The sequence below is a fragment of the Mangifera indica genome, chromosome 7 (assembly GCF_011075055.1).
Source record: "Mangifera indica cultivar Alphonso chromosome 7, CATAS_Mindica_2.1, whole genome shotgun sequence".
In the NCBI taxonomy this organism is placed as follows: Eukaryota; Viridiplantae; Streptophyta; class Magnoliopsida; order Sapindales; family Anacardiaceae; genus Mangifera; species Mangifera indica.
In genome coordinates, this window is record NC_058143.1 from 11,629,985 (window position 1) to 11,647,338 (window position 17,354).

The 17,354-nt window shown below is 30.9% G+C and overlaps 1 protein-coding gene and 1 pseudogene across 1 annotated transcript; one reads left to right on the forward strand and one right to left on the reverse strand.

The window, feature by feature from the left end:
• The first annotated feature begins 9,946 nt into the window (after positions 1-9,946).
• Positions 9,947-12,698, forward strand: LOC123220968 (ankyrin repeat-containing protein At5g02620-like). Its single transcript, XM_044643601.1, has 5 exons — positions 9,947-10,671; positions 10,769-10,921; positions 11,033-11,092; positions 11,193-11,680; positions 11,762-12,698. Exons 1-5 carry the CDS (start codon positions 9,972-9,974, stop codon positions 12,485-12,487), a joined length of 2,127 nt encoding a protein of 708 aa, XP_044499536.1. The 5' UTR covers positions 9,947-9,971; the 3' UTR covers positions 12,488-12,698.
• An 829-nt stretch (positions 12,699-13,527) lies between these two features.
• Positions 13,528-15,405, reverse strand: LOC123221705 (annotated as a pseudogene).
• Positions 15,406-17,354: the final 1,949 nt, after the last annotated feature.

The window sequence follows — 17,354 nt, forward strand, 5'->3', positions numbered from 1 at the left end:
AGAAATATTTATATAAGATAGAAAGATACAATTGTTATCATAGATAATAATTTCTTTGTGATAGACGGAACAACTAACACATTATACAAAGTAAAGGAAAGAAACTCAAGAGTACTTGTATGGGTGATGAGGAAAGAGACACCATCATCTATTGTGAGTTGTTGAGGCCCTTCATACAGCTTAGTAAAAAAGAGGGTACTTAGTGTATCTGTGAAATGATGAGAAGTCCCGAATTTGGTATACCATAATGTAGTGGCTTTGACTTAAGGTATGTAATACCCATAAGTAAGTCTAAGGGTATTTTAGTATTTTTTCCATGTTTAATTGTGATTTGTGATGAGATTTTGTAGGAACGGTCTCCCCAAAAGTGAATGATTGTGTCAAGTGAAAGAACAATCGTGTTTGGTTGTAAGGTCAACATTGGTCAACACAAGATTGATAGTAATAAAAAATTAAAGGCATGCCCATCCCTAATAGAGTACATACCTATGTAAGACTTATGTGAGGAGCATGACGAGATCAAGGTCTGAAATGATCGTGTATCTCTAGTAAAGTAAGGAAATGATTGTTTTACCCCTAGGTAATGTTTAAAGAGGGAGAGAGAAAAAAAAAGAGAAAGGAAAGGGCTTAGCAAGGCCAGTTAGGACAAATAGCTAAAGTTAAGGTGCTCGACTGTTTGGGAGGTAGCATAAACCTCGATTGAGTCAAATTCAGATAAAAAATAAATTGAGAAGATATTTAAAAGCAATAGGACTATATGAGACGTAGATACCCATTAAATGCATCATGTACTTAACGTCAAGACATATTAATCACATAGTATAATTTAGTTCAGGTGTGCATGAGTGGTCCTTACAGCTGCGTACACTGTGCCTAAAGCAGTCTCTTCACAGTCTCTTTGTGGCTTTTACAGTCATGGATGTTATTGCTTTGGCATGCTCCTTGACCTCAGTTGTAATGTTCTTGTTTGTCCTTACATTGCCATATCCATATAAAGAATTCTACGACGCACTCCCTGACAGACTCTCAATTGGCTTCACGCTACTCTTCATTTCATTGGTTACAACAATGATTGCATTAACGACAACAATATTGCTGATAGTTAGTTCGGAAAAGCCACATTGGGCCACCACTGTCATGTATAATGCTACATTTTCTCCTATTAGCATATTTGTACTCATGCAATTTCCTATGTATGCTTCATTTGAGAAAAGTTTGCTCATCATCTATCATAGATTGTCTAATAATCGACGTGTCATAAAGACTCCACCGCCTTAGAAGCCAACTACCGGACGAAGTTCCATTGTAGACCAAACAAGTCCTTTCACATACAGAGCAGGTTCTGATCGATGGTCAGTTGTTTAAGAAAAATGTAAATGATAGAAAGCTTAAGCTCCCAGTCTGAAGGATTTATATAAGTTGAGGCCAGTAAGTGTTTGATTGTCAAATAAAAAAGTATTTTACTATGTTTTGGTTCATATAAATAGTGGGCATTTTTAAGAGTTAATTAAAATGAATTTATAAATTTAAGACATTTGATGTATTTTTTTCATCCTTCAATAAGAGTTATACTTTATTTTCCAAACATCGATTGTGTTATATATTAGAGGCTTCTATTATTTCCCCATATATATTCCAATTTCCCTTCTCTGACTGATTAATTAATTAACAGTGCCAAAACATATAATCATGTCTCTAAGTCATTCAAACCCATGTATTATTTCACAATTCCAAGAGAAAAAGATTGGTATGCATCAAGAAAGAGCTTACTTCCTCGATGAGCACATATATAAAACTTAAAACTGTATGAACACTGGATCAAAAGCCCATGCTTTAAATTCCAAAGTATAATTTAAGTCCTATACCTTTCACTTTGAATCATAACAAGCTGATTGAGTACTGGTTTAAACATTGGCAAAGATTGGTTGATCAAAACCTCTAACAAATCCAAATATGTCAATACAAAAATTACTGGTTGAATGACTATATCCTTCATCCTTCGAAAAGGATGCATAAGAAGCCAGCCGACAAAAATTTTCTAGTATGTCCCTCTTTTAGTATGAAATTTTAATCATAAGGCTTTATGGACTCTATGTTTACTTTCCAAATTAACTAGTCTTTGAAAAGAATGCCACCTAATGATAATCATTTTATCTCAATTAATAATACAAATGTTCCCCAACTGGCTTCCAATCTTCTACCTGTCCAACCTTTCCTAATCTCTTGAAGATATGTGCTTGTGCTTTTAAGCTCCAAACAGAATCATGTTTGAACTGACCCACTTGCCAAATTTTCATTACTGATTATTTTGCCACAAATTCTTCTTCAAAGATCCTTGTTCATGCCTGACAAAAGAAACCCTTCATAGAATACTACAAGAAGCACAAACTCAAGAGATCCAAAGCCTTGTGTTGCAGTTGCAAACTTAGCATTTCTTCCTCAGAGGAATCCGAAAGTTCAAGTTCCGATCAATTCCCATCCATCTCAAGCCACGCACATGCCATGGTTCAAGAGAGACTCAACCAAATGATTAGAGAAAGGCAAGAGGCAAGACACAAAAAGAGAAGAAAGCAATGAGGTAGTGAAGGGATCACTAAAGTTATTATCATGATAGCCATGCAAAAGTCCTCCTATGATTCGAGAGAAGATTTCAGATCTTCCATGGCTAAGATGATATCGCCAATCCGAATTAAAGAAGCCAAAGATCTTCAAAGCCTATTGAATTATTATATGTCTCTGAATTCTAAGGAATATCATGGGATTATACTTGAGGCTTTTTATGAGATTTGTACTAGTTTTTTTTCATCTTGTAAATGCCATTGAGAATATTTTTGAAATTAATTTAGATGCTATAGCCTTATTATTCAATGAGCATGAGTTCTTTGTGAGAATATGACTATCAATTTTATAATTATAACTCAAAAAATGATCTTATAAATACTTTCAATCATATTATATTGTACTATTTTGATTTTTATAATTAGAATCGATAATCACTTTATCTATAAGACACAAATATAAATATTCCAAACCCATATTTAATTAAGATAAAATCTTAAAATATAAATATATTATTCATTTACTACCTTTGCTTTACTTATAAGTTTGTGTTCCTTGTCTTACAGAGAATAAATTATAACACATTTCCCAACAAATATGTGTAGTTTAACTTTTTTTTTTATTAAGAATTAAGCATATCTACAATATCACTATTAAGATATTGTTCATTTTAAATACAATATAATTTTGCTTTTGGTTTTTGTAACCTAAAAAATGCTTTGACAATTTAAAAGTTCATACACAATTACACTATTTTTGTATTAGCATTTCCAAGCAATATTAGATATGTCATATATGCCAAATATTTCTCTCGTATTTTGTCAATGTAAAATCTGTGTTGGGATGTTACAACGAATCCTAGTTTTGGGTAAATTCAAAAAATTGTTTATTTTTAATTTGTTTGATTATAAATAATCAAATATCTTTTATCTTTATTATGTTTTCATAATCTTTTGTTGTATATATACTTTCAATTCTATTATACTAATATAGTATTATTTTACCTTTTATAATTAAAATCGGTTAGAGTCCTTAATATATAAACACATTATTCATCCATTATTTTTCATTTATTTATGAGTTTGTGTTTGTTGTTCATAGACATGGAAAATAAGTTATAACACTTTTCACAATAAATATGTGATGTTTAGCTTTATTTTTATAAAGGACTAAACATATCGACTTACTCACTATTAAGACATTATGCGCTTTAAAACACATAATCCATCACAGTATAGCTTTTAGGTTTTGCAACTTGAAATTTTTTTTTGACAGTTTAAAAGTTTAGGTACTAATAAATCAGTCTTATTTTAATATCTATAAACAATATATGATACATATACATATCCAATATCTCTCTCATACCTTGTTGATGTAAAATTTGTCTTAGAAAGTTACAACATAACCTAATATTGGGTGAATCCAGATAACTACTTATTTCTAATTCATTTAATTATAAGTTATCAATCATCTTTTATCTTTGTTATTATACTTTTATCATAATAAAATAAGAATGAGCTTTACATTTATTTTATTCTCACTATTTATACAAGTGAGCTTTATCAATTATTTAAACAAAGTAACAATACTTTTCTTTATCTTCATATACAAGGATAAAATAAGTCCCTGTATATAAGAGCACACAACACACGACTTATTAGATTTCGGAGAACACAACAACTAGTTATTGTTCTATTAAGGCCAAAGGACTTATTCCCATTCAAAGTATGTTGTTTTTTCAAATTTTCACCCCTTAACTTTGAAAATCCTATTTACTCACCCATGAATAGTTAAAGTTAACAAAACTCTAACTCCCTAAAATTTTATCTCCTTTTCCCCCTTACATCTTAAAAACTAATCATTTTCTCTTAAACCAAGTTTTAAAAAATAAACATTTCCCCTTTAAGGTTTAGTTTTCAAACTTTGCCGCCATCTCCAATGCCATTTCTGACAACCTCTCCCTCTTGACACTTCTCTCTCTTCGATGATCTCTCCCCTCTCACCTAGAACTTTGGTCGGCATCGATTGAAGCTGGAAAGATAAATATCTCATCTTTGTCTAGGAGAGGCTTCGGTTTGAAAACTAAACCCTAGTGGGGGAAATGTAATTCTTTAAAACTTGACATGGGGAAAAATAGTTAGTTTTTAAGATTTGAAGGGGGGGAGATAAAATTTAAGTTTATGTTTAATATTACAAATGAAATGACAATTTTGCCTTTAAAACTGACCGACTTAATCGCTTATAGGTAGATAAATAAGATTTTTAAAGTTAAGGGGTGAAAATTTGGAAAAACAACATGCTTTAGGTGGGAATAAGTCCTTTGGCCTTCTACTAACTATAAGTTTGATTATGCCTTTCTCTAGCGCATGAGAACCTCAACCATAGGAACATTCAAGTGAGATTGCAAAAAATCTCCACTTCTAGGCGTTTATATTTGTAAATTATTTATATATTACTAATTCTTTTTATGAATGTTGAACTATATCAATTTTTTTTTGGCTTAAAGGAACCAAATTCTCATATTTTTTCTATTGAAAGAGTTGAAAATTTTAGATTTTTCTATGTAAGGAACTAAACTTTTAGTATTTTTAATAAAAGATATTGAATAAACACAATTTATATTGTTTGTTTTGTTTTAAAAGTGATTAATTTGATATTTTTAATAGATAATAGTGAAAATTTAGTATCTTAAATGGGAAAATATCAGAGTTTGACCATTTCAGTAAAAAAATTATAAAAGTTTGGTCTTTTCATTTGAAAAAATATAATAATTTGATTCGTACAAGTGTGTGTATATATATATATATATATATATATATATATATATATATATATATATATATAAGGTTGCACGAGTGGGGCTGCTGACCCCAATGTTCTATCTAACTTATTAATATTAATCACTTTGTTTTTAAAACAAAACAAAATACTAATTGTATATGTTCAATAACTTCAATAAGATATATGAAAGTTGGGTCATTTTAATATGAAAATTTGAATGTTCTATTTCTTCAATAGGAAAATATAATATTTCATTGATTTCAATAAAAAAATGACACATCGATACTTACAAATATTGTAATAAAACTATATATATTCAATTTTAAAAATCTAATTACTCAAAATAATTTTAAATTAATAATAAAATATTAATCAATCATTCCAATTGAATACTTAAAAAAATATCCGAAAATGGGTGCACATAATAATACTTGAAATATTATTATCACTATATTTATTTTATTTTGTTAAAGTTTTATTAACATAGTATACAATACTAAAACTCCTTTTTCTAAGACAATTTAAAACAATTTTTTTAAGCTTAACCGACCTTTCATTAACTCTCTTTTTTTTTTTTTTTAAATTTTTGTCTCCATCTACGGGAAGCTTGCGAACCGAGGAGTCCAGAAGAGCAGCAAATCTTACACATTTCTCGTTGTAAGATTTGTCTTTGATTATAACATAACGCAGTTTTGGGCAAATCCGAATAACTTTTTATCTTTTGAGCAGCAAATCTTATACATATGCTTTCAGTTCGTACTATATTGATATCATACTATTTTGCTTGTTATAATTGGAATCAGTGACCATTTTATTTATAAGGCAGGATGCATAAGGACTTTTAATTTATTTACAACCTTTGCTTTATTAACAGATTTGTGTTCACTGTCTCACATACATGCAAAATGAGTTATAACATCTTTTCCCGATAAATATATATCTTTTACCTTTATCTTTATCGATGATTGGACATAAAAACTAATCAATTATTAAGACATTGTACGTTTTAGATATACAGTTTATCATAATTTAGCTTTTACAGTTTACAAATTTAACAATTCACTGGCTATTAAATCGGTTGTCTTAATTACCCTAAACAATGAGAGGACACTAATTAATACATATCCAACATCTCTATTGTATTTTATCAATATAAGATTTGTCTTGTAATATCATAACATAACTCCATTTTAAATAAATTCAAATAATTATTTATTTCTAATTAATTTGATTATAAATTATCAATCATATGTTATCTTTATTATACTTTCATCCTTATGAAATAAGAATAAACTTTTATCTTTATTATATTCTTGTTGTTTGTACTATGAACTTCATCAATTATTTAAGCAAAGTAAAGATACCCCTTCATCTTCATTTACAAGGCTTTTTTTTTTTTCCATAAGTATCATTGGCAAGGATTCCCTATATATAAAAGCACACAACACATAGTTAATTATATTATAGAGAGCACTACTTATAATTCTTACTCTCTTAAAGTTTGAGGTATGGCTATTTAGAACAGAATGGCTACGGGAACACAACTCTTCATGAGGCTGCAGCCAATGCGAACCTGGAGGTCGTACAAGCCTTGGTCAATCATATATACTTTCTCAATATAAGATTTGTTTTTGATTATAACATAACTCAGTTTTAGATAAATAAAAATAATTATTTATTTTTAATTTGTTCAATTATAAGTTACCAATAATATTTTATTTTTATTATACTTTCATCTTCTTTTATCTTATACATATGCTTTCAGTTGGTATTATATTGATATTATAGTATTTTGTTTTTTATAATTAGAATTAGTGACCACTATGTTTATAAGGCGCGACATATAAAGATCTTTAATATATAAACACATTATTTATTTACAGCCTTTGCTTTATTTATATGTTTGTGTTCACTGTCTCACATACATGGAAGATGAGTTATGATGTCTTTCCCAATGAATATGTATCTTTTTCCTTTATCTTTATCAATGACTAAACATATATACCAGTCCATTGCTAAGATATTGTAGATTTTAAACAAACAATTCATCATAATTTAATTTTTGTGGTTGGCAAATTTAACAACTTACAAACTATTAAATTAGTCTTGTCTTAGTTACCCCAAACAATGAGGGGATACTAATTAATACATGTCTAACATCTTTCTCATATTTTATTAATGCAAAGATTTGTCTTGAAATATCATAACATGACTCTATTTTTAATAAATTCAAATAATTGTTTATTTCTAATTATTTTGATTATAAATGATCAATTATATTTTATTTTATTACGCTTTCATCATTTGAAATAAGAATAAACTTTTATTTATTGTAAATATAATAAAAAATTATGAGTAAAAGATATTATAATTAAATTAAACTTTAAGTAGAAGAAGATAAATGAAGTTGATGTAAGTAGAATAAAAATGAAAAGCGGAACTTGGGAGGCTTGAATGAAAATCTTATTAGGCGTGTGTATGTTACAAATGAAGAGAGGAGGGTGTATTTGCAGAAACTCTTGCCGCCTCTCCAGTCGAGGAGATAAAGTAATTTTCCAAGGCCATTTAATGCGGGCCACCCAAAGTCAATATTGTCCGTCTAAATGGCTTACTTCTTTGCAGCCAAAGGACTATTTCTCAATCAAAGTATATTATTTTTTCAAGTTTTTTTTGGTTAATTTTAAAAATTATATTTATTAACAGTTTTAAAGATAAAATTATTATTTTATTTATAATATTAAAAAAATAAACTTAAATTTTATTTTATTTTTCTTCCTGAATTCTAAAACTAACAATTTTTCTCGATTCAAGTTTTCAAAAATAGTATTTTTCCTCTTAGAATTTTCAATTTTTTAGATTTAATTTTTTGGTAACGTCTCTTCTTTCCAATGACCTCAAGGGGACGTCTCTTGCTCTTCGGTGTGCCTCCTTTCGACGGTCCTCCTTGACGTCATTGTCGATGAAGAAGAGTCTTGTCTTCGTCCATAGATGAAGACACTGAGGAGGAATGTCGGAAGGAGGTCGCACCGAAGAGAAAGAGATGTCGTTTGGAGGTCACTAGAGAGGAAGAGACATCGCCGAAAAATTGAATCTAAAAAATTGAATCCTTAAGGTGAAAATACTATTTTTAAAAACTTAGATTAAGAAAAAATTGTTAGTTTTTAAGGTTTAGAGGAAAAATAATATAATTAACTGAAAAAAATTTGAAAAAACAGTATATTTTGGGTGAGATATAGTCCTTTGGCCTTTCTTTGCCGGGTGGGAAAATTATATTCACATGTGGGAAGCGACCGAATCATTTACTGCAACATTCCCACCAAGCATGACTTTGTGGTACATTTAACATTACCTTTATTATATTCTTGTTGTCTGTGCGAATTAACTTTGCCAATTATTTAAGTAAAGTAAGGATACCTTTTTTTTTGGTTAAGTATCATTCACAAGGATTTTCTGTATATAAAAGCACACAACACATTTTAGAGAGCACTACTTATAGTTTTTACTCTCTTTATTGTAAGTTTGATTAAGATATTTTTTTAGCAGGTGAAGCACTTCAACGATTGGAGTATTCAAGTGAGATCACAAAACTCTCTACTTTATATTTGTAACTTGTTAATATATTATTAATTCTTTTTATGAATATATCAAATTATATATATATATTTTTTATGAAATTGAATCTTTAGATTTTCCTGATAGAAAAGACTAAATTTTTAGTATTTTTTATTGCATTTATCAAACAAACAAACATAATTAATATTGTTTATTATATTTTAAAAGTAAGAATATTAGTTTGATATTTGAAATAAAAAATAATAAAGTTTAGTTTCTCCCTTAAAAAATAACTAGAAGTCACATTGGCATTGCTTTTTTTTTTTTTTTTAATGGGTGTGTATGTATGTATATATATATATTGATGTAAAAGGCTACACATTGGTGTTGCCTTTTCTTTTCAAACATTAAAGCACTAAAAAAGAGGCATGTAGATGAGCATATATACAGATGAGAATGTATATATTTATAGGATAACGCTATTTAGAGGTATTCAACAACAATATACCAAATTATATATTTTTTTTATTAAAAAACTAAACTTTTAAATTTTATTATTAAAATTATCAAATTTTATTATTAAAATAATTAAATTTCAATATTTTTTTAATTAATGATACCAAATTAATCACTTTGTTTTTAAAACAAACCAAAATAAATAATACTAATTATGTTTGTTTGATATCTTTATTAAGTTATGCGTAAAGTTTGATTATTTTAATAGAAAAATATGAATGTTCAATTTCTTTAATAAAAAAATATAGGATTTCTGTTATTTCAATTAAAAATTAATAGGTCAATACTTATTATAATAAAATTGTGTATATTTAATTATTATTATCATAAGATTATATGATTTTGTATTAAGGATAAAGTTATATATAACTAAATGTCCAATTAAATACTCAAAGTTGGGTTATTATATTTATATTTATTTAATTTTGCTAAAATTTTTATTAACATAGTATGCAATACTGAGATTCTTTTTTCTAAGACATGATTTAAAACGGCTTTTTTAAGCTCAGCCTGTCTTTCATTAATTTTCATTTTTTTTGGTTGTCTCCATCTGTGGGAAGCAAATGGTCGTCCGTAGAAGCGAGCTTTATCGGGCAGCCCTGAACAGCGATTGGGAATCTCTGAAGAAATTATACCAGACAAATGTTAGGTCGCTGTCATCTCCTGTAACGGCCTCCAGGGACAATGCCTTTCACTTGGCGGTGTTCAGCAAAAGAAAAGATCCGCTTCAATTTTTGCTTGAAATTTCCAAAGAACATCCTAGGGTGAAGGATGCCTATTTACAAACAAATGACTACGGGAACACGCCTCTTCATGAGGCTGCATTAAATGGGAACCTGGAGGCCGTAAAGGCTTTGGTCACTCATCATCGCAGGCTCATCGCGGAAGATATTGAATATCCACGTGTGGAAAAGCTCCAAGAGGCTGTGAATATGGATGAAGAAACCCCGCTTTTTCTTGCTGCTTCATTTGGGAAAACAGAGGTGGTGAAGTTTTTAGCTGCAACATCATTTGAATCTCACAAAAGATTAATATACCAAGAAGAAAAAGGAAGGACTGAAGAAGAAGAATATTCTAAGCTTAAAAATATTCACCGCCAAAACATGAGGGTAAAGCCCAAACCTAAAGCCTCCAATGAACTGCCTGGTGCGAGTCAAGGTGAAATAACATCAGAGCCAGAGCCTGGTGCCATCAAAGAAGAAACATTCATACAAAAGCGTAATGCCTCCATTCTGGGCGTTGCCATCATAGGCCACCATTTTGGTCTCTATCTCTACTCGCCTAGCTTCTTTACCTTTGCTTTGAAATGAAATATATATTCAACTGATATTTGATGTGCTTTCTTTTCAAATTTTCTCAGACACGGCTCTATATTTACTGAAGATGGATGAATCGTTAGCAGCACTCAAAAACCTAGATGGCCAGACCTCTCTTCACCTACTAGCAGCCATGCCCTCAGCTTTCGAAAGTGGATATCAATTTGGCACATGGATCCACAAAGTCATATATTCCTGTAAGAATATTTTTCACCTTTCCATAATTCTATTAAAGATAGTGTATGCATAAGGATATGTTAAAAGGACCTTTTGTATACATCTTATTCATTAATTTCTAAAATTTATAGGCCTTCCAATCGGTGATGATGCAGATGATGATGAAAAAGCTACTACAAAAATTTCCAAAGGTAAAAATTTTCTTTTGTTCGCTTGAGGGATATTCTACATAATTTCTCTCTTCATCAATTTTTTTCATTGAGCACCTTCTTTTCTGCTAAACACGAACAGGTTGGCTTAAATTACTGCAAAAAATCTGTGCACTTGTAAGGAGTGACATCTTGGAAGAAAAGACGAAGCATAAACTTGCTTTCAAACTAGCGAAGACACTGATAACAAAAGATTCTTCTTGGGATGAAATCATTCCGTTTGATAAAGACCAGTCTTCAGGAGGAGATTATAAGGCAATCCCGTTATTGCTGGCGACTGAAAAAGGAATAGTAGAAATTGTGAACAAGATACTAGAAATATATCCCCAGCTGGTTGAGCATTGCAATGATCTGGGTCAGAACATACTGCATATGGCAATTAAGCACCGTCGAAAGGATATCTTCAATCATGTGAAAAATATGAAAATGCCAATGACAAGGTTAGTCGGAAAGGTTGACAATAATGGCTACACCATTTTACACCATGCTGCATACATGGAGACACAGACTGCAAAGCTTCACCCAACAGGACCTGTATACAAACTCCAGGAAGAGATAAAGTGGTACAAAGTAAGCCCCCTAGCTCTTTCTTCTACAAGATTTTTACCTAATAAACGTGTTTATATGTAAGTGATGTTTCTATATATGCAGCGTGTAAAGAAGATCACGCCCTCCCACTACGCCATGTCTTGCGAAGAGAAATTCAATTCGAAGCACGATACACTACTCAAGGATGCACAGGAATGGATAAAAAAGACTTCTGAGTCTTGCACTGTAGTGGCTGTTCTCGTTGCTACAGTGGTCTTTGCAGCTGCGTACACTGTGCCTGGAGGTTCTAATGAACAGGGGTATCCAGTTTTCCGCAACAGCTCTCTCTTCTTGCTTTTCACAGTCATGGACGTTGTTGCTTTGGCCTGCTCCTTAACCTCCGTTGTAATGTTCTTGTCCATCCTCACATCGCCTTATACGTATCATGAATTCCACCGCCAACTCCCCAACGCACTCACAATAGGTTTCGCCTTGCTCTTCATTTCATTGACTACAACAATGATTGCATTCGCAGCAACATTATTGCTCATAATTCGTTCGGACAAGCCACATTGGACCACCACTCTCATTTATACTGCTGCATTTCTTCCTGTCAGCATATTTGCACTCACGCGTTTTCCCATGTATGCTGCATTTGAGAAAACTTTGCTCAAGTTGTATCGTAGATTGCCCAAGAAGTCAGCTTCCAGACAGGGTTCCTTTGCAGACCAAGCAGCTCCTAAACAAACCGAATCGCACACAAAGCAGCTTGAGAACGATGGTCAATTGTCTGAGGAGAGTGTGCCGATAATAAGCCCAAGCTCTGAGTGTGAGATTTATATTAGTTGATGCTGATAATATTACAAGATATTACAAACTGGTGTGACTTTGTTTTCATCATTTTGGGTTCCATCAAGTCAAGAGTGAGCGTCAAACAAGAGAATATTTTACTTTTTGTTCTAATAAATTTGTATGCAAGTAGTGTGTGTTTTTTAAGAATATAAATTTAAAATATTTAAAGTATTTTTATCATATTTAATAACATGCTTATTTTCCAAGAACCAATTGTCTCCGTATACTAATTCATATCCTGCGACTCCAATTGAATTCAATATTAGAGGCTTGTATAATGTCTCCATATAATACCACTTTCTATTCTCCAATAGAATAATTAATTAACAGTACCAAATCAGATAATCATATTTCTGAGTCATTCAAACTCATGTATTATTCACAAATCTAAGAGAAGAGGATTGGTTTCCATCTAAGAGAACCAGAAGATTATGATAATATGGGGTTGTGTGGTTAGAGACTTTTAAAAATTACTTTGGTAATATATTTTTTATTATTTACATTACAGTAATAAAATATTATAATAATATTTTATTACCAATACTGACGTGACATGTAATAATTATTACATTTACCTTAAGTATTAAAATATTACTAAGGTAATCTTGATTTTATTATAATTATATTATTATTTATTAATATTTTAAGACAAAAATAAATTTATTTTTAATTAATATAACAAATAATATAAAAAATATTTATATTAAAAGACATTTAAGTAAAATAATTTACTAGTATTATTTTATTACTGTTAACCAAATAAATTAATTATTTATACCATATATTTTTATCAAACGTAATAATAATTTATATATAGTAATTTTCTCAATAATCTATCTTTAAGGTAATCTCTCTATTTTGGTAATAAAACATTATTTAAATCAAACACCCTCTCTAATTGAACTTATTAGGTAGGCTCATGGCGGCAAGAGAGAGCTCCCTTGATGAACAAAAACACAGTGCCTGCGTCTCCCCAGAAATATGAAGCTGTTCATCCTGGTATGTTGTTAGTAACCAAGACTGCACATTGCTATTAGAGACTAAGATGAAGCTGCATCTTGGACTGAAGTAAACAAGCCTTTCAATGGGGAAAGGTGAATCTTTTATCCCAGAAATTCGTCATTGTCAGGTAAAACCATGGATTCTGATATCGTTGTCAGGTAAAACTTTGGAGTATGATATCTGAGGAGTCTCGATGATGCCTTCTTCAAACTTGATGTAAACACAGAGAAATGAAATGGCCAATTAGAGATGAACCCAGACTTACAAATGTCGAATGCATTCAGAGATGGCATAGGCCCAACCTTGACACCCTTGGGACTTCGGACTTCATATTTGGCATCGTTATTAATGGAGGTTGTAGCCAATGGCCACACATTTTGAAAGTCAGTTTCTTAGATAGGGTTGGGGATACAATCGAGCCGAATTGATTCAAACTCGATTATCAACTTGACTTGGATGGCTCAAAACAAGTATAGTTTTGGTGAGTTTAAACCTAACGATTGATTTTATACTCAAACTTAAACTTAAACTTGAGGACGTTGAGCTCACTAAATTCATGAGCTTAGAAGAGTTTAATTCGGTTACAACAAAAGAGTTTTGATCCATTTTGACTCAACTATATTATTAGAGATGAACCCAGACTTACAAATGTCGAATGCATTCAGAGATGGCAAAGGCCCAACCTTGACACCCTTGGGACTTCGGACTTCATATTTAGCATTGTTATTAATGGAGGTTGTAGCCAATGGCCACACATTTTGAAAGTCAGTTTCTTAGATAGGGTTGGGGATAGAATCGAGCCAAATTGATTCAAACTTGACTATCAATTTGACTTGAATGGCTCAAAACAAGTGTAGTTTTAGTGAGTTCGAAGCTAACAATTGATTTTGTATTCAAACTCAGACTTAAACTTGAGAATGCTGAGCTCACTAAATTCGTGAGCTTAGAAGAGTTTAACTCGGTTACAACAAAAGAGTTTTGATCCATTTTGACTCAATTATATTATTATTACAGTCGAATTCAAATTCAATTTTAAATCCACCTCTCGATAGGGTGAATATCCACATCTAATCAAGGACCAGTTTATATTGTCTCCAATCCCAAAAAACCATCTGACGCTTGACCTGCCACAACTCAAACTAAACTATAAAATAATTTAACTTTATATTTTATTCAAACCACTAAAACTTGACTGCCCAATTTCAAATAACAGATTATATGATATATCATCCTAAATAAATCAAAGATTCAAATCAAATCAAGCGCTAGCAAACCATAAAAATACCCGATATTTAAAATACCCAAATTCAATCCCTTCGCCATAATTTTCCCACAAACCATAAAAGGGAAACAAAGACTTACGCAAGAATCCATTTGCTGTTAAGCAAAGTTAACGCCTCAGTTGGTGCGGGAGTCGGATTCTTAGCTTCAAGCTGTCTAATAAGCTCGACAATCTCTGTTCTCGTTTCGCTAGTCGCCGTCAACCCACGATCGGTCCTATAGAACGAATCAATTAACGCCTTCTTCAAGTTATTAATCTCCGTCACATCTATGGGCTTCTCCTCCTCTATTAAGGCCACGGCGGTACCTTCGTCCTTCTTATGGGGACACCATTCGTCATCGTCCACGGCCCAAGCCACGACCACCGGTCTTGCTTTCAGCTACTTCTTAGTGATTCTCTGCGAAATCTTGGCCGAGTTCAGAGGAAGAATCGAAGGCTTCACAGTAATGAGATGCTGATGAGGTGGCATTAAAGAAAGGGTTTTGCATGGGAATTGAGTGAGTTGAGAGAGTAAAGCCATTGACTCTTCAGTTTGTCGATTACGATGAGAAGTCTGAAAATAGATGAGCAGGCGGCGGGCCAGAGAAAGCAAGGGCACTAGGTTTTGTAATAGGCCAAAAAGCTTGTTCCCACCCAAGGTTTTGCGTAAGTATAGTTACACTAGTTAATTTTTAAAAGGCCCAATCATCTATGTGTGATAAATTTTATTATTATTATCAATGATAAAATTATTTAACTAAAAATATTAGAAAAAATTAAAATTTTATCACATTTTTTAATTCAAAAATTTAACATTTTTTCTTCATTTTTGGAAAGTGCTCATTTCTCCCTTATAGTTTTTTGTTGCTTATCTTTGAGAACCATTCGCCATATCTAACATTTTGCTCTTTCCCTCTTGCTTTCTTCCTCCCTTTTGATCACTCTCTGTTTCCTCTCTAACACTTTTCGTCTCCTACAAAAACAATTGGAGAAGGAAGGGAGAGTGATCAGGAGGGAGAGAGTTGACAATCAGAAATGACAAATTGTTATCAAAGATAAAAACTGAAAACTAAAAGTTTGGGGGGTGTATATAAGGAAAAGATGAGAGTTTATAATCTTCAATTTGAGAGAGAAAAAGTCAGTTTTTAAATTTGAGAAATATAAAATTATGAGATAGAAATGAAAATTGTAAAATTTAAGAGTAATCTTTTAATAAAATTTTTAAATAATAATTTCATTTTGATAATAATAATAAAATTTAATAAATAAATAAATTTTTAAAAATTAACAAATATAAGGAAATTTACACTAAACTTTGGGTGGACATTAGTCTTTTGGCCTTTGTAATTTCCCAATGTAGTCTGGATGCAACTTTGGGATGAGGACTTCGTCTTAGATTCAATATTTTTGTTTCTTCGGATTGTGAGGGCAATATTGGGTTTAGAAGGGTGGAGTCCAAATGAATTGGGTTGTTGACATGTGGATGTTAGATCAAGATGTGAGGTAAGGAACGATTTGTATTTTATTCAAATTTAGTTAGTAATGTAACAGCACAATCATGTTGCTTGTGTTGTGTGAGAAAAAAATTAAGGTCAAGAATTTTCTTTTCTGATTGGGCAATAGAATATCCTGCTAGTTAGTTAGTGTGGCATGGATTTAAATCAAATTAAATTTAAATAAAAACTTACTCAAACTATATTTAAAATTAAAATATGAAATTTGAGTTTAATTTGACCGAATGATGAATATTAACATTATAAATGCTATTAAATTGTAAAAAAAAAGAAAGATAATCATTAAAAACCATAAAAAAATAAGAAAAAACTTAAAAAATAGAAGAGTTTCAACAAGCCTTTGAACTCATATTAAGCTATCAAATTGTAACTTAAGTTGGACCACCACTATCATTTATGCTACTACATTTTTTTCTCTTAGCATTTTTACACACACAATTTCTTATTTATGTTGCATTTGAGAAAACTTTACTCAAAGTTGTATCATAATTTGTCTAAGACTTTGCATGCCACAAAGCCTCCACTACACATAGCAACTTCAGAACGAAGTTAATTGTCATCATAACAAGCCTAGCTCCCCAGTCTGAGGGATTTATATAAGTTGCTCTAAGGTTAAACAAAGGACGATAATATGTCTCTAATCCAATAGATATTACAAATGAGAGCAAATTCTGTTTCTATTATTTTGGGTTTGACCAAGTTAAGTATAAGAGTCAAATAAAAGAATATTTTAGTCTGTTTTAATAGAATTTTATGCAAACAGTGGGTGTCTTTTAGATGGTATGTTATGTTGAGTCTATAAATTCAAAACATTTAATCTATTTTTACCATGCTTCAATAAGATTTTTAGCTTATTTTCCAAATATTAATTCTCTTCATATATTAATTTTTACCATTTATTTACTTCAGAAACTTTTATTGAATTCAGTATTAGAGGCTTGTATAGTTTCTACATATATATTTCAATTTCTATTTGCCAACTAAATAATTAATTAATAGTACCAAATCATACAATCATGTTTTTGAGTCATTCAAACCCAAGAATTATTATACAAATCCAAGAGAAAAGTGATATTCATACAAGCGA

Coding starts and splice junctions, on each gene's coding strand:
- LOC123220968 (XM_044643601.1), top strand. CDS start 9,972: ATGGTCGTCCGTAGAAGCGAGCTTTATCGGGCAGCCCTGAACAGCGAT. Junction 10,672..10,768: donor CATCATAGGCCACCATTTTG/GTCTCTATCTCT, acceptor AAATTTTCTCAG/ACACGGCTCTATATTTACTG. Junction 11,681..11,761: donor AAGAGATAAAGTGGTACAAA/GTAAGCCCCCTA, acceptor CTATATATGCAG/CGTGTAAAGAAGATCACGCC.